The following is a 17,780-nucleotide window of genomic DNA, read 5'->3' as shown; positions in this document are numbered from 1 at the left end:
ATACATCTAAATAATGAAAAACACTTTTTAAATTCATGTTTAAATTACTGCAATAACATATGCGATATAGTGTTTTTGTTCGATCCTACTTATTTATATTCAAAAAGGGTGTAACGGAACATTAATTGTGCAAAAATCTCGTAAAGATAAAAGGTAAGATTAGAAGTTTCGCTCTTTTAACATTTTCAATTTTATCCAGTTTAAAAGACACCAGCCCGTTTCGTTCGTAAAACAGCTCGCAACCCAATACTTCTTTCCAAGATAACACTTGTACGTGAAGTATAAATAAATTGATATTCCGCGAATTGTGATCGGTGATCTGGCGTATGGTTTTGCGAACTTCTTCTATTTCAAAACAAACGTGAACTCCACTGGTTTTCGTCACTCGAGCGATTTCTTGTAACGCCTACGGATAAATCATTTGGGGAGATAGCGTAATATTTATTTGGGCACTGTTGTCGCACATACAGACGAGTGTTCAAGTATCTATCCGCTGAATAGAGGCGATAGTATATTCCTATTGTTACTCTAAATGGGAAAGTGATCTGTCTGTCTCTTCTTCACTCCTAAACCACTGAATTTGGATGAAATTTGGTATAGAAATAGTTTGTATTAGTAGTTCTCCTTCCAAATCCATTATCATCCATATCGATCATCGACGGGATCGGAAACAAAACGGGAAAATCGCGGATTTGTTTGACTAACGTGGGCGAAGCGACGGGCGATAAGCTAGTGTAGCTATTGATAATGACGAACAAAAATACTATTTTATAAAACGTATGTTATATTCTGTGCTCCGCATATGGCATAGGTCTCTAAGGCTATCATATATCAAAATGATAAAGAAAATCTTACCTCGTACATTGAAATGTGACACAGAGACTGGCAGGTTTACTTTCTGTTCATGTGTGATGGAATAGATTAGTAAATCCTATCCTACTTCCTACTAATTCTACTAATATTATAAATGCGAAAGTTTGTAAGAATGTGTGTGTGCGTTTGTTGCTCTTTCACGCATAAACTACTGAACCGATTGCAATGAAATTTGGTACGTAGACAGCTGGACAACTGGAATAACGCAACTTTTTATCCCGATATTCCTAAAGGATACGAACTTACGCTGGTAAAACCGCGGGGCGCAGCTAGTTCTATTATAAACCAATAATGTTTAAAAAATATTTTCCAAGTTTCGTTCATGACTCATCCATCAGCCACGTGCGCTGGTCTATTCTGTATACATTGTGGTGGGTACTTGCTTTCAGGGTTATCAATTCTTAGTAAATCCTGTGTGATGCAAGTCGATGGCTTCGATGTAAGGTTCGAAATTGTTCTAATATAAAGTATTTGTATTGTTTTTACATTGAAAAATGAATGAACAAGAATTATTTGTGAACCTATTTAATAGCCTTATTGCTTGAAATATATTGGATTACTAGCTGTCCCGGCGAACTTCGCAACGCCAAAGAACATTGTTTCCACATATTTTTCTTATCGTTCTATCCTCTTAAACCTTCCCTAGATCTCCACGGACATATCAAGACCAAAATAAGATAAATCCGTTCAGCCGTTCTCGGGTTTAAGCGAGACTAACGAACAGCAATTGATTTTTATGTATAAGATTAGATGCACCCGACAAACGTTGTTTTGCCTTGCTCTTATCATTTAGGTGGATGAAAAATAGATGTTGGCCGATTCTCACACATACCCAATATGCACACAAAATTTCATAAGAATCGGTTCAGCCGTTTCGGAGGAGTTTGGCAACGAAAACTGTGACACGAGAATTTTATATATTAGATTTCCACTTTATAACATATTCATCGCGTTGTATCACACACAATAACCAGGAAAGTATGATACAACGAATCTGCTTTTAAAACTGTGGGTAAATAAATCAACAGTTTGCCCGTCATTACCAGAGCCACAGCCTTCACGGCTGACAACCCCATATTTACTTTGAAACTAATTCATTTTGCGGAAGACTCGGTTGGCCGCTAGATTGTTTCAGTGAGTTCTGTAAACGCGGTTCGGATGCGATGCGGAAACCTTCAATATTACGTGCACCCCGGTATTTATACACACTTGTAATTATTCGTAACGCCACTTCGTAATCGGTTCTGTGCGAATATTCACGTGCGGCATTTGCATTTCGTTCGTAAGACTAAGTTTGTTTCAATGTTCTTGGATTGTACCTACTGGGTATGTTTTCGATGTGTGTTGCGCTCGCGCCGCCTGGTTCTGTTTGTTAAAGAATCAGACGAAATTCCTAAGTTAGCGGTCGTAATTATGCCATGTTTATTTTAAAGGTTATGATGTTGTCTACAAACGTTTTGTTCTCTACATGTTATCTACAAACAAGAGCACCGATGTTTCTAAGGAAGTATCACTCCAAATTCTGCAATGGGACCATATTGGGAACTTCGTTACTGGGGGACGTCGGTTAAACATATTCATGGCATTCCAGCACCATATTATGCTAAAATCATTTAAAAAATAACCAGCAAACGAAATTAAAGAAATAAAGTTCTTAATGACAGCAATATAAATGGAATTAAGCGAAAGAAACGAGGGACCAGCTTTATTACCAATCGGTGTGATAGCTTCTAAAGTAGGTTTTGTTGCAGCCTTTTGTCGTTGCCATGGAAACAATAAACTTCACAGATTAAATAACCTGTCGCTATCATAACTCGCGCATTCAATTGTCGGATAAAGAATCAGCTATACGAATTGTGCTAATGGAAAAAAACATTACAAATTTTAATCATAAACTCTAATATACCGCGTTTGTATTTCTGGTTATGACGAATTGTGTTTGAGTTTCGTGACCGTAATGTCGTGAAACTGTAAATAATGCTATTTGTCTTACAGCAGTGTTATAACACTTGAGTATGCTTCTCACGAAACACTATCCTCACATATTGTTTCATTGATTCTATCAAAATATTATCGTCAAATTTTTCCACGCGTACCATGTTATATGTATGGCTGTTGAGATCTGCTATTGTTTGTTTAAATTCTTCTGGCCGTTGTTTTAAAAATTCCTTGGCTCTTTATGAAATTTGAGTGGTTTTCAAAGCTATGATAATATGAATGCTTGTATGATCAATCATTACGTTACAATTTTACGTTAACCTGTCATCAAACAATTGAAAGTCATATTAACAATAGCGTTCCACCCCGACTTCGCCTGTGGTACATAAAAAAAAAAAATACAAAAAATAAGTACATATATAGCCTAAAGCCTTCCTCAATAAATAGGCTACATAAAACTGAAAGAATTTTTCAAAACGGACCAGTAGTTCCTGAGATTAGCGCGTACAATTAGACAAACTCTTCAGCTTTATAATATAAGTATAGATAAGTATAGATTACATTAAAATACCTACATTGTAAAAGGTTATGAATTGTACCGTTTTATAGCAGCCTCTTTACGAAGAAGTGAAACCTTTCATCTACTATTGGATAAGTTACACCGAAATAACTCTGATAGGCATCACGATAAGTTGACGTCTCCATTCCAGGCATACTTCGTTAAATTTCCATTCAGACGATTAATTCGACAGCGTTGCCGTCTCAATATCAATTGTGTCTAATAAATCATTGCCAACTGAAATCATTGATAGGAATTGAAGCAGACATCTCCCATACATTGAATTGTTTAAATGGGTTATTTGCATAATTGCTTCAAATTGCCCATCGACAGTTTATTGGTGTCGAGATTTGCACTCGTCGTCCCTGCCCAAGGGCGTCGGGTGACGGACGCGGAGTGTTGGCGCTCAATGCTGTAATTCGTTGCATTTGCGTGATTCTAAATGCGTTTCTTAGAAATACAATTGGGGTCATTGAAAGCTGATTAAAAATATGGATTACGATTTGATGTTTTACATAATGTAACAGCTTTTTAACTTTTGTTTATTATTGATGAATACTTTGTACATCTAAATACCCTAATGTCCACACAATTATTGAAATGGAACTCTAAGCTTAGCAATATTGATTAGATACTTGTGTTCTTACTGAAGTATCTTATAATAGCTCAGCAGTCACCTTCGATAGTGTTTCATCATATTATATGTTCCGGCCAGTTATTAGAGTAATATTATCTCTTTGAACAAATCTTGTATCGTAATGACAACAACGCCGATCGCGTTTTCCCGCCTAATTTTAACAGTTAGTGACCACAACCGTTTTCCAGCTAGGAATTTTTGATTTTCGAACAATAAGACCACGTTCCGTCCCTCTCCTGTCCCTTATAAAACCAATAGGAGCAACAAGGCGAGAACATTCGCACGTAAGATGTGACATAACAGAATCCCAGTAACTGCAACGCACGCACCGCATTGCGACTGTTTATTTATAGTGAGCATAATTCTGTATTCGGTAATTACCTATGTATGTGCGTATCCTTCGCCGCAATTAGAAGAAGATTGCATTAATGGAAACGAAACCGCTTCTCGAATAGGAGTTTCCGTAGAGTTTAACGTTTTACTTCTGTTTTCGAGAAATATCTGAATGGTGCTGTGTTTCGTTCGGTGGTTGGGGGAGCCAGAGGCCCATATCTTTTTCTTTATTTATCCTAGTCCTTTCCTTTATTCCTCTCGTCAATCCTTTCTTAATCCCTGTCCAATTTGAATTCGGCAATCTATTTGTAGGGGCGTAATATATGCAATCAACCTTACGTCTCTCAAAATGTTCATGGGCGATGGTAGCGCTTACAATCAATCGACTCGCCAGCTCCGTAGCCGACGGTGACATTACAAAATGCATCATCTATTGTATTTTGTGTTAAATGTTCAAGTGAGTTATGATGACATTTAATATCCTACTATCCTACTAATATTATAAATGCGAAAGTTTGTAAGGATGTGTGTGTGTGTTTGTTGCTTTCACGCAAAGACTACTGAACCGATTGCAATTAAATTTGGTACGTAGACTGCTGGAAAACTGGAATAACATATAGGCAACTTTTTACCCCGATATTCCTACTGGATACGGACTTACGCGGGTGAAACCGCGCGGCGCAGCTAGTTTACTCATAAATGAGTGCTCACTTCGCTCCGCAGGTTAAAGGGAGATATCAAACTCTGACTGTGATATGTGTGTTAAAATCATGATAATCGATCGATCAATTCATTGTCATTTATGGATATGATAAAAATATTTTTACACATAAGTCATTATCGCATCGTTGTCACTTTTTATATTATTTTAACACGTACAATAAATCATCAAACTTTTGTTGCTAAACACTGTCAAAATCAGTATAGCATTTCTGATTGGCTTTGTATACAATTATGCATTGACTCAACATCACAGTCTTAATAAGATTATGTCTAGGATAATGCGCTTATATTTGTAATGAGTCGCTTCTTGAAATTAACGTACTGGTCTTACAAGATTATAATATTTTATTTATTTGTTTGTTTTGTTTACCTTTTTGTACAGCATGTTGTGGCATAAATAAATTATCAGCCATTGTATTGGGTTAATTGTGAACGCTTTGTATTGTTGTATGTTTGTTAGTCTTTACCTCTAAAAGAGATGATAAGGCAAGAAATTTGCGCAAATAAGTATATTATAGTCTACTTTCTAATTTAGTTGAACCGCGAAACAGCGAGTATCGTCAAATATTGATACTTCAACTGCCATATATGAATAGATAGCATTATGACGTAATCTCATAATATTCATTATGAAAGGCTAAAAGCCTGGCGTTTCGTTAGAGGACACCGGCCGGGTCGATGGCAAATGACAATTATTTAAGCGGCACTCACGGGGTTGGTTGTAATTAGTTGAACTCAAACTAGAAACATTTATTTATTCATTCGATTAGTCTTCTAGAAGCGCTTTTGAATATAATAGTCATTACATGGTTTTATCATTTACAATCGATTCGGAAGGCAGTTTCTACAGAGAGGAGAATTTTGGGGAGGTATTCATGAAGTTAGCTATGTTGCTTTATATGAAATTAGCTATGTTGCGTTATATAATAGCAAATAGATTCTAACCGACTTCAAAAAAGGAGGAGGTTATCGACTGTATTATTATTTTTTTGTGATTGTTACCTGATAACTCCTTGATAGGTCAACCGATATTGATGATTCTTTTTATATACGAAAGCTGTTATCATGTGATCAATTTTAAATTTTGTCTAGTTCCGACAGTTTGAAGGCGGTTAAGATTTTTGTTAAAAACACTTTTTCTTAGATGATAGAAGGTATGTGGATACTAAAGATTAATTAGACTCTGCTCTTTTGATAGTTTCTGCGAGACTGACGTACTAAGGCAAGATGTCCGAGGGAGATTTATAATAATAGAATGTAAAAAATAATATGTGGGAGTCGAGCACGCTTCGGCACGAATTGGGCCAGCTCGCACCGGGGAAATTCTACAACCCACATAAAACTGGTATGAAATAATAACATGCTATTGTGTTTCGTACGGTGAGTGGAGGAGGAAGCCCTGATTCCTTTTCCTCACCTTTCAGTCCATTCCTTCTGTCCACTCGTCGATACTTTCCTTATCTTTTTCCCCTTAAAAGGGCGGGCGGTGGTGATCGCTTACCATCAGGCGAAACACCAGCTCACTTGCTTGCTATAACATAAAAAAAAATATATAACGCTATTTGATATCTTGTCAGTCATCAATCCAGGATAAAATTTCATACTTTAATAATGCTCTTTTAAAATTTACTCAAAGTTCCATATCCTTTTCCTTACCCTTCCCAGTCCTTTCCTTTATTCCTCTCGGCAATCCATTTGTAGAGGCGTAAGGTCTGCAATGAACCTTATGCCTCACCAAATGTTCATGGCCGATGATAGCGCTTACCATCAAGCGTCCCACCAGCTCCATTGAGTTTATTATTACCAAACAACCCAATTCATGTGCAAGTATGGTAAATAAATACAATCGTTATCACTAAGCATGCTAGTATCAACCCTTAACCTTTTCTTGTATTTTATTTTACGGGCGCATTTTAATATTAAAGACTGAAACGGATTTTAAACGCAATTTATCAAAGAACGTGGTCACGTGGAGACTAGTGTTCGAAACGTCGGGTAAATTAATGGAATGATTAGATCGCGTTCAAAAGTCTTCATTTCCAAAGTATCAACACTTATAACATTCTTCTTCTTGTTCTCAGCCTTTGTGTGTCCACTGCTGGACGTAGGCCTCTCCTATGGCACGCCATTTGGCCCGATTAAAAGTTTCTTGCTGCCAGTTTTTGCCTGCTTCTTTTTTATATCATCTTCACTTTTGTATGTCATCACTCCACCGAGTCACAGGGCGCCCTACGCTTCGTTTGCCGAGCCGTGGTCTCCACTCTGTAATACGAGTGCCCCAGCGGTTGTCTGCTCTGCGACAAATGTGGCCAGCCCACTGCCACTTCAGCTTGCTAATCCGGTGCTTGCTACTTATAACATTAGTATACTGAATTACATCTATTCTATCTAATATGACATAGATTTATTTATCAATGTTCTCTCTCTTTCACTTTCAAGGCTCTATACCTAAGTAAGAATGAAACAGATTGACTAACCCACTAACCCCATAGTCGAAACATCGATTATAAATGTTTACAAACACGTGGCTTAACGTTCGAAATTTAAATCGGCAAGCCTATATTTGTAGACTAACTTTTGCCCACTATTTAATAATCTATACAAATATTATAAAGCTGAAGAGTTTGTTTGTTTGTATGTTTGTTGGTTCGTTTGAACGCACTTCAAACAAACACACTAATCTCAGAAACTACTGGTCCGATTTGAAAAATTCTTTCAGTGTTAGATAGCCCATTTATTGAGGAAGGCTGTGGGTTATATATTATATGAACCACCGGTGAAGCTGTGGCGGACCGCTAGTATACATATCAACCTTCCTCTTGAATCGCTCTATCTATTAAAACATACCCCATCAGAATCTGTTGCGTAATTTGTATGCTTAGATATACTATGTAGGTTTTATACTATGTAGGTATTACAACATCTATCATGTAATATTTTCACTTATCGATTTTGGCAAGGATACAAAAAATCTGAAACATCGGACAGGTGAATGAAATGCCAACTTTCTTCATCGATGTATCGAGGAAAATTACCGAGTTATTTATGATTGCATAACATAATTAACATGTGTGTGTGTCATACGAATACATACACATCTTAAAAATCCAGTATCGTGATGTATGTTCCCAATGAACTATTCACCATCTCGACCGATGTTGATGAAATTTGGCATTTTATGTGTAATTTGGTCCAAGTTATTATCCGAATAATTTATAATCTTAATATTTTTAATTATTACTCAGCGACAGCAACGCGTGGCCGAGTATGCTAATTCATTCTATTTTTAACCATCAACCAATGGTGGTATTGTAAGTCATCATTGTTTGTATGAATCACCGTAACTCCGAAACGTTTTTCTATTTGAATTTGTCGTAAGCATCGTCCTTCGAGATAGTTCTTCATCATCATCATCATCATCAGCCCTTCTATTGTTCCCACTGCTGGGACACAGGCCTCCTATGAGGGTTCAGGCCATAATCCACCTGGCTGGCCAAGTGCGGGTTGGCAGATGTCACATGTCGTCGAACTTTTGATTCTTGGACATGCCGGTTTCCTCACGATGTTTTCCTTCACCGTTTTAAGCAGTGGTGATGTTACCTACATGCGCAGATAAATTGAAAAATCAATTTATTTCCTGCACGCTCGTCCGGTCTCGAACCCCGACTTATCGATTTTGAAGTCCGAGGTTCTCACCACTGAGCCACCACTGCTTTTATCATATGAGATAGTTCTTAGCTATATACATATGTTGGAACACATTGGATTGAAGCAGGGTCACAAATAGTTTTAAGTTCCATTCAATCGACTTCAAAAGAAGAGAAGGTCATTAATTGGGCTGTATGTGTGTATTTTTATGTGTTTGTTACCTTATAACTTTATACTGAGTGAGAACAGATTCATATGATTTTTTTTTTATTTAAAAGTTGTTGCCTACCATGTGAGCCTATTTATATTTGATCAAGTTCGGACAATTTGAAGGCGATTTAGTTATCTGTTAGAAAATAACTATTTAAACTACTGAATGTGTAAGTGTTGATGTCATAATTAGATAAGGTAGCCATTTTAAGTTACTCTTTGATAGGAATTCCGTTGGTTTATCGTCATCACATACACAGTCTAATAATACATACCGTCGGGCAATGAAGACATTCAGGCAGGTCAATCGTCCGGGGCGAGGGGCAAGGCGAGGGAGGAACGAGCCAAAACTACATACGCTATGTTGTTAGCAGCTCGGGACATGTTTAAGGGCTGGGGCTGCGGCGTAAATTTTATCATTATTATTTATATAACCGCAACATTTAACGACTTTTTCAATGAGATCAAAGACTGTTGAACTACTGTATGTTTTCCTTTTATGCTGTGGTTTAAACTATTAATCTGTAAAATATCAACACTATTATAAGGATGTAGGCTCAATGTTTGAGGAATTTTTACCTGTATATTTTAATTTAAAGATTAATTTTTTATCACACCCGAAAGGATTATGTGTTATTGAAATTTTATTGTGACCTGGTACCCTCGGGAAAGGTGTTAAACGAAATAATATGAATGAATTGGTTTTTTTTCTTTTTTAGTAAATAAATACAAGTACATATAGGTTATAGTTTAAAGCGAAAGCTTCCAATCAAATTACTGGTACTGTCTACTGATGTTATAAATAGAGAAGATAGTTTTTTATGTATGTTTGTACATAGTTAATTGCGAAACTAGTCAACTGTCCAAAACACATATTCCTTTCTGGACTACTGGAGTTAGAAGCATGTAGCGTACATTATTCCTAAGCGTTATATTCGTATTTTATAATTACCTCCGATCAAAACGAACGGAGCCGGGGTGAAAGTATCTACTCATTACGTTCTTGTCATTGAAATCTAGTGGCTGTATAAATGGTTCGCAAAGGGAGTCCATAGCATGAATGTATGTACGTTTTTTAGTCAAATAGTCAAACGCATATTCGGTAATCGGATGGATACAACGGATCTTTCTAGAAGTTCCCATAAACGATACAATAATTAACATGCGAACAGCGCTACGAATGCGGATCACCTCCTTTATCGTGTTCCTATTATGGCCGGTGACCATCAACTCTGTCATACAATTATGTCCCCTATAATTATGTAACAAGGCTGCAAATTAGCATGCAATAAAACTGCATACTTGGCACTTTCAATGTGAAATTATAAAGTACCTTGTATATTTTATAGTATTGTTAAATTTGTTTAAATACAGTAGCGTAAAAAGTGTCTAATATCCGGTATAACGTAAAGCTAAATTATTATTCATTAATGCATTTTTAAGTTTAAATCGTTTGTTAGAATATCTGTAAAATGTTGCATACACGCGGTAATATCAAAAAAAGCCTTTAGAAAAGTAACTCCATTCTCCGTCCATTTATTCTACGAAAAATAAATATTTTTAGACATATTCATTCTCATACAAGCTACTAAAGACTCGCTATACGAGAGTTGGTGATAAATAAGAATAACAAAAAAAGAAAAATGTATAAATATGTATATTTTGATTAATATAAATAAAAGTGTAAAGAAAACACGTGCTCACAGGCGATAGGGCGTCAGTATCAGACGTTTTATTTACATTTTATTGTCTGGAAAAACAAAGACTTCTGAAAACATAAACACGTATTGTTCTGTATATCTTTTATTGTTTCCATGTTTATGGCTTCAAAATGTATGTTAAGAATGATTGGAGATTCTAGTGTTTTCTAGAATTTTTACGAACGGAAAATAGAGCTGTTATGGATCCGTCTTCTGGTTGTGTTTGATAATACGTACCACTTTCATCACATACTTTACACTACATGTATTTTGACGGAAAACGTAGAACAATTGAAATAATGAAATAGCTAATTAACAATCCGAAGAGCAAAACACTGGTTAAAGTTTAACGATTCAATTGATCAAGAAATAAATTTTCCATCTATGTTGTGGGTATGGGTATCCATTTCACTTTAATTGTACCAATTGATATTTTACAAGTTTTGCTGGAAATCGATCCCAGGTTCGTCTTGTACATTACATTCCGATGCTAAACACTATGAAAGTGGAGCACTCAATCAAAGGAGGGGCAGTTGAGTTTCCTTCGACAGGAATTGGCCCATCGCGCATCGGGGAAGGTACCACTCCCTAAAAGAAGATACGCATGAAACGGTCGCATGTCATTGGTACTGTGCTGCAATGAATGGGAAAAGAAACTGTTCTATAAAAGCATTCACTACTGAATTCATCATTTTCACTATAATAAATATATTAAACAATACGCATATGATATCAGAATAATAAAATATAACCATTTGCGAGAAAGGCTAACGCTTTTATGAGTCTGATAAGGAGTTTTTGTAGCTCTCGCAAACACGTGGCTCGAGCGGTCGTGATTAATATTTATACCTTCATTGTCTTTATTCTTAATAATTGGCACAGAGCTGAACACTGCTTCGAATTTATTTTCATGTTTATTTATTGGCAATAACTTCTGTGATTGTTGGAACTAGATGATTTTAATTACATGAATTTTATTATCTGTCGAAAAGATGTTATCTGAGCGTCAGTCAGATTCGAATGTAGAGGATCGGGTATCTCTCTATTCCTTGTGTCTGCTGCAGAAACTACTAAGGCTAAAATAGCAATGTATGTGACGCAGAGAGATGAGAATTGGGGATATCAGGGATTTCATGAAATTGATCGACCAGTAAATGAGATATCACTAAATATTCGACTCGATCTTTCGGGGTGTCGTGGTATCCCTATAGATTTCATTCCTCTGCGACATGTACCTATACTGTTCTCATTTCTTTGCATAAATGCAGATGTGCTGTCTTTGAATGGTTACCTCATTTTGTATATACAAGGTTCCAAAGAAGTGGCTTAAACAGTTATAGTAAAGACAGGATATTAGATATACGATGTAAATGGTTATCTTATTTGGTGTTACTATAAATTACAACTGGTCAATGGCCTTCATATGTGAACGAAATTTTAATGTTTCGATGCGTAATTTTACATTGTCTCTTGACCTACCTACCATAGACAGATGATTAATGTAAAGGATTAAAGAATGCACTTTTATAATTATATTTATTTATTATACACACAAGAAATAATATGTAATCATACAAAATTAAATTATGTTATACATATATAAGTAAATTATAACAACAGTTACTTAATAAACTTACTAATTCTCATTTAATATTGTATATGCGAAACTTTGTTTGCTTGTTTGTTTATTTGTCTGTATTTCTTTAGATGGTTAGAAGGCTAGAGAAAGACATAGACAACTTTTTATAGCGTTACAACATCTCATTTCCATGGAAATTTCTAACGACTAGGCGAGCGCAGCCGCGTGTCGGTACTTGTTTGCAATATGTATAAGATATTAATTGTATAGCATTTTTGATGTTAACATATCAATAGTTTGTTTATATTTCTATTCGTTTAAATTATTCATATTTTATCGTGTTTTCTATAATTATTTTGACGACAAGGCTTTCAGAGAATTAAACAATACGATGAGAATTCATTTGAACTAAAACACGGAATATTTAAATCCGTGCCGTGCACAGTGATTGCTACAAATTGACCTTTCGCCTGTTATTGTGTCGCGACGGGTCAAGTGGCCGCTGGATTAGAACCTTCTGTTTCGGTTCTGTTCTGTATTGCTATTTAAAATTCTGTAGATGTGTTAAGATGTGGTACAAAAGTCACTTTAGCATTCTTTGTCAGTTTAGCAAATTAGAAGATTTATTATATACTTACTAATACTACGTAATTCGACTAGATGATAGATATTAAGATACTCAAGCTTTAACTCTAGATGGGGACTATCTTTTTAATGTTTCGACATTGTGAGCATTTGAGCTAGTGGGTCGCGTGGTGATAAGTGACCATCACCACCCATAAACATTTGCAGAGGGAAAACCTCGGCAAATGCGTTGCCCGTCTCGACTTAAAGGTATGGAAAGGTTTGTTGACTGGAATATAAGGTGAGGAAATGTGTGTGTGTGTGTGTGTGTGTGTGTGAAAAATGATAGAACTTCTGTCTCCGACTACTTGATTGATATTTGACGAATGTTGGATTCTACCAGTGTCTGTAGCTATCTAAGTCTTAATAGATTATCTGCTATAATTCGTCTAATATTAGACATTTTGTAGGAGACTTTCGAAAGAACAGACTAGATATGAAAATATATTTGCTAAGATCAGGTAAACATTCAAGCCCAAAGATCATATGCGACTATTCGAATTTGTATTTAAAAATAATAAACCACAAAGAATATAATGCAATGCACACGTCGTTGTCGTCGTATTTATCGTGATATTGAAAGCGGTTATCGATAAGATTAAGTTTTATCTACTGATTAGATTTGTTTGAAAGAAAAGTACGCTCCTGTTCAAGCAGTTACGTAATGTATGTTGCAATATCGATAGATGTTATCGTCTTGGTCAATCATCACCATCACCAGCCCTTTTGTTCACACTTCAGGAACGTTCATGCTTGTTACTTCAGGCTATTCCCCTCGCTAGACAACTGCTTGACCGATTTCAAAAATTATTTCACCGTTGGATATGTACGCAATCCCTGTGAGAGGCCATATTTATATCGCAGGCGAAGCCCGGACGGTCTGCCAGTTAACAATAAAATACTTCCTATAGTCCGAATTAAATATTTACGAAAATAGAAATGAAGTAATTTAATATTGACTCTGTTTGAGTATTTTTTTATATCTACTCGGACAATGTCATGGTAAAGCATTAATCATGAAAGTCAAGTGTCTAATCGCTTTGTTTGTTTGGTGACGTAACATATTTCAGCGATCTGTAAAATCTTATTGAAGATCTCGAATGAATATTGTGGACGAAACAAAAATTTGGTTTATATATTCATTATAATGATGATTAGAGTTAATAAAATCCTAATGTTAATCCGTTGCAATGTATTTATCGCTAATTGAATCGTATGCTATCAAATATTATTGTTTCATCTATCTTTATGCATATAAAATTCTCGTGTCACAATGTTAGCTAGCCTACTCCTCCGAAATGGCTGTACCGATTCACATGAAATTTTGTGTGCACATCGGGTAGGTCCGAGAATAAGCCAACATCTAATTTTAATACTCCTAAATGATGGAGCGTTTACGCGGTCAACTAGAAATTTATTGAATTAACAATTATCATTATATTTACTCGACTTGGGTCGTTTTCATATTATTGATTGTTCCCTGAAACATAAATCAAAGTTTGCAAAAGATTTGTCCCCTATCGGTACGTACTCTGTAGAGTTCGATAAGAAATCCTTTACAGTACGAGCATACGAGTATTACTATCGCCGACATGCGGTAAAATCAACCGTTAAATTAATAGTCCAGGTTATCTATGAACCGTCCCAGCTTATTTTTTTCTTGACTTACAATTTGTTATAACGACACGGCTGATTACTATTCAGGTAGTTAGTCAAACGGCGCCTTATATCCCCGAGTCTGGGCTATTTCGATCAACGAGTAATTCTACATGTAATATAAATAATTGTTTTTCCAAAAAAATCCATATATCCGCTTCCAGCGTTCCTGATATGTGGCAGGCCGTTGATTCTTGTGAACGTGCATTGCAAAGATGCGCTCGGCGAAGAGGATAGCAAGAGACTGAAGGAGATAGCGGATGTCGCGGTCGCGGCGAAGCTCCAGCTCGCTTTCTTGGGCGAGTTTCAGAAGTGGGATAATATTGGGCGTGAGTATTTTGTTTTAATATAACTAAAGCGCTTATGTTAAGTTTTGTATGAATTGTAGGGTTATTTTTTGGTGGTCTATTGGTTTACCAGAAATTAGGGCCTCACGATAGATTATTACCACAATAATCCTACAAATATTATAAATGCGAAAGTATGTGAGGATGTGTGTTAGTCTGTCACGCAAAAACTACTGGATCGATTGCAATGAAATTTGGTACGTAGACAGCTGGACAACTGGAATAACATATAGGTAATTTTTTATCCCGATATTCCTACGGGATACGGACTTACGCGGGTGAAACCGCGGGGCGCAGCTCGTATAATAATAAAAATAATGATAATAATTGAATTGTTGTTTATCCTTATGCTTTATCATCACAGGTGGTAAAAATCCTTTTATCAATTAATGAAACTTAACGTCAATTCATGACGCGACAGATTTTATTGTTGAAATGAGAGAAAAATTTATTGTGGACATTTGTAATACTTGTATATTATTTGGATTATAAAGAGCCGTAGTGACTCAGTGGTTACGACCTAGGACATAAATCAAGAAGTCGGATGTTCGAGACCGGACGATACACATTGAACGTAGAAATAAATTGTTTTTTCAATTTATCAGTTATCTCCATTTTGTTCAAACCATCCAGTTGTCTGTGAAAAATCGGTATTTTGCGATAAGACCGCCGCAACTTAGGTTGTATCTCAATTTAGAATTATTTTAAGAAATGCGTTTATTTACTAGAACTTACTAGGCAATACGCGTTTTTAGAACTAATATTGACTCGTGCCTCAAAAATAAATACAATAAAAAAATTGTCTAATTGGTCGAGCCGTTCTCGAGTTTTACGCTTAGCAACACTCGATTTAAGCGATACATTTTTATTTATATTTATTAATTATTATTATGGGTATAAATATATAATAACATTGTCCACTCTCCACTTTCTTGGCTTACCGAGAGCCCAGATGACGCTGAGCGAATTCTCCCAAAAGAAACTGTTTTTTTATTTGTCTATATGGAATACATAAATCATTATATTCCGATCACAAATTACGTTATATAACGGATACGATAAGCCCCGTAAGCGGGCTTTGTTTGAAGCTGTCATCGCATCATATGACCGGAGATGATAACAAGTGATCTTTGAGCCAACGGGTATTAAATCAATTCGCCCGGTTGTTACGCGAGTGTTCGTGATTTTAAACTAGCTTTACCCTCCGACTTTCCTCCGGTATCAATTCAGCGATCTGGTCGTCTTTTCATACAGATTTTTTTCATAATAAACTGTCCCTTATTTCGACACTTATGAGGTTGATTAAAAGGTAGTCCATTACATTAGACCCATTACAAAAACCATCGTAAAAATACCGTTATAATAAAACTGGAAAGTTAGCAATCGGAATTTTTGTCCTCATAATAATAATGTGTTCAATGTCATTTCAAATTGTGTATCCGAAAATAGAGGCCTTTAAATATCATTAACCTCTACGGTTACAAAGTAGCTCGATAATCGTGTTCTTATCAATAAATTAATATGATACAGATATTGCAACTTATTTAGATTGATAATATAGCTATAATATTGCCTAATAATTATTGAATAGAATAAAAAAAAAAAAAAAATACATTTCATTTTTCACAGTTTCCTTGAACTTTAAAGCTTTCACTAATGATTAATTTTTGTCAACAGTGTTACAGAATTGCGAATCGTTACTCGACGAAGAAATAAAAACAACAGTGGATGCGAATTTTTCCGGAAAGAGCACAATTTTATGCCCTGGGACCATAGACGCTAGCAATTTTATAGGACGTTCGGGGGCTGTTAAATCTGGGCTCTGTCATCTGGCAATACCACGCGGCTGGTCTTGGGGCGGGCCAGCGTCACCCTTCTGCCCAGTGTGGACAGAACTAAAAATACCCGATTGACAAAAAATAAAAGTTGTCGATGGTAGAAAATTATCTGTGGTGTATTGCGCGACGACAGCGCTCTTCCTTCTCATACAGTGTCTATACTTTCTGTTCCATATCTTAAACTTCGTATAGGTCGGCCATTTTGAATTTTTCTGAAGTTCCCGCTATTTTTACGTTTTCTTTTTTTGGGGGGGATTTTGAATAGTTTAAGCAAATCAAATTAATTTTGCATTTTGTCGAATTATTACTTACGTAATCAATGATTGTATTTATTGTAATATATTTATGACATAATATATTCGAGTGTAGATAATAAAAATTTCTGTAAATAGGCTGTAATTATTATCGTATCATGTTCCTTTTATACTTCCATTTGAATAGCTAAAGAATTGCGTCCTCAGGTTGAAATACTATTATAAAAATGCTATATTTTTGAAGATAGATAAAATGCTCTACTTAACATTTTCAGGAATTCCATTTTTAGATTGTAAGAAATCGATGCCAAATTTTTCGTGTCAATAAAGTAATTTTTATCAGATTCGTGTAGATTTCAACAGTTTTTTTGAATATTAACAATATTTTTCTCGAAACTACGGTAGTGATTATTTTCCAATATTTACTTAGAGAATAGAAGAAAATATTTTTGATGCGCAATAGTTAAAATTCCATACGACTAGTGTTACGGGCATCTTAATTAAATTGTAACGTTGTATGTACCTGAGAAAATTTCCTCTTAGATATTAAAATAGAGTGGATAAAATATATATGTATTTTTTTTTTGCTTCTCAAAAGAATTTAGTTCAAATTGTTTGCCAACAAATAAGTTATTGTTACGAAGTCAGTCCGTGCGAAGAAATAAATCGTCTCAAGTATAGAGATTATGGAAATTATGTGATATCACATACAAAGTATTCGATGAATTAATATTTTTGTATGATGTGTATAAACTGTGTAGTGATTGATCTCGTATTTATAAATGTAGAGTTTATTTTTACGAATGTGACACTTGCAAAGTTTTTTTTTTTTTGTTGGCCTCGAGACCGTGGTTTTTTTTT

The 17,780-nt window shown here is 35.5% G+C and overlaps 1 protein-coding gene across 1 annotated transcript in view; it reads left to right on the top strand.

Moving 5' to 3' along the window:
* Positions 1-17,774, top strand: part of LOC119829732 (endonuclease/exonuclease/phosphatase family domain-containing protein 1-like) — a 28,178-nt gene extending 10,404 nt beyond the window's left edge. Inside the window, exons 5-6 of the mRNA XM_038352386.1 lie at positions 14,645-14,809; positions 16,505-17,774. Of these exons, the coding sequence (XP_038208314.1) occupies positions 14,645-14,809; positions 16,505-16,740 (401 nt within the window). The 3' untranslated portion in view covers positions 16,741-17,774. The remainder of the gene's footprint in view (positions 1-14,644; positions 14,810-16,504) is intronic.
* The last annotated feature ends 6 nt before the right edge of the window (positions 17,775-17,780 follow it).

The sequence above is a fragment of the Zerene cesonia genome, chromosome 1 (assembly GCF_012273895.1).
Source record: "Zerene cesonia ecotype Mississippi chromosome 1, Zerene_cesonia_1.1, whole genome shotgun sequence".
NCBI lineage: Eukaryota > Metazoa > Arthropoda > Insecta > Lepidoptera > Pieridae > Zerene > Zerene cesonia.
The sequence above is the reverse complement of the archived record's forward strand: the minus strand, read 5'-3'. Positions and strand labels throughout refer to the sequence as shown.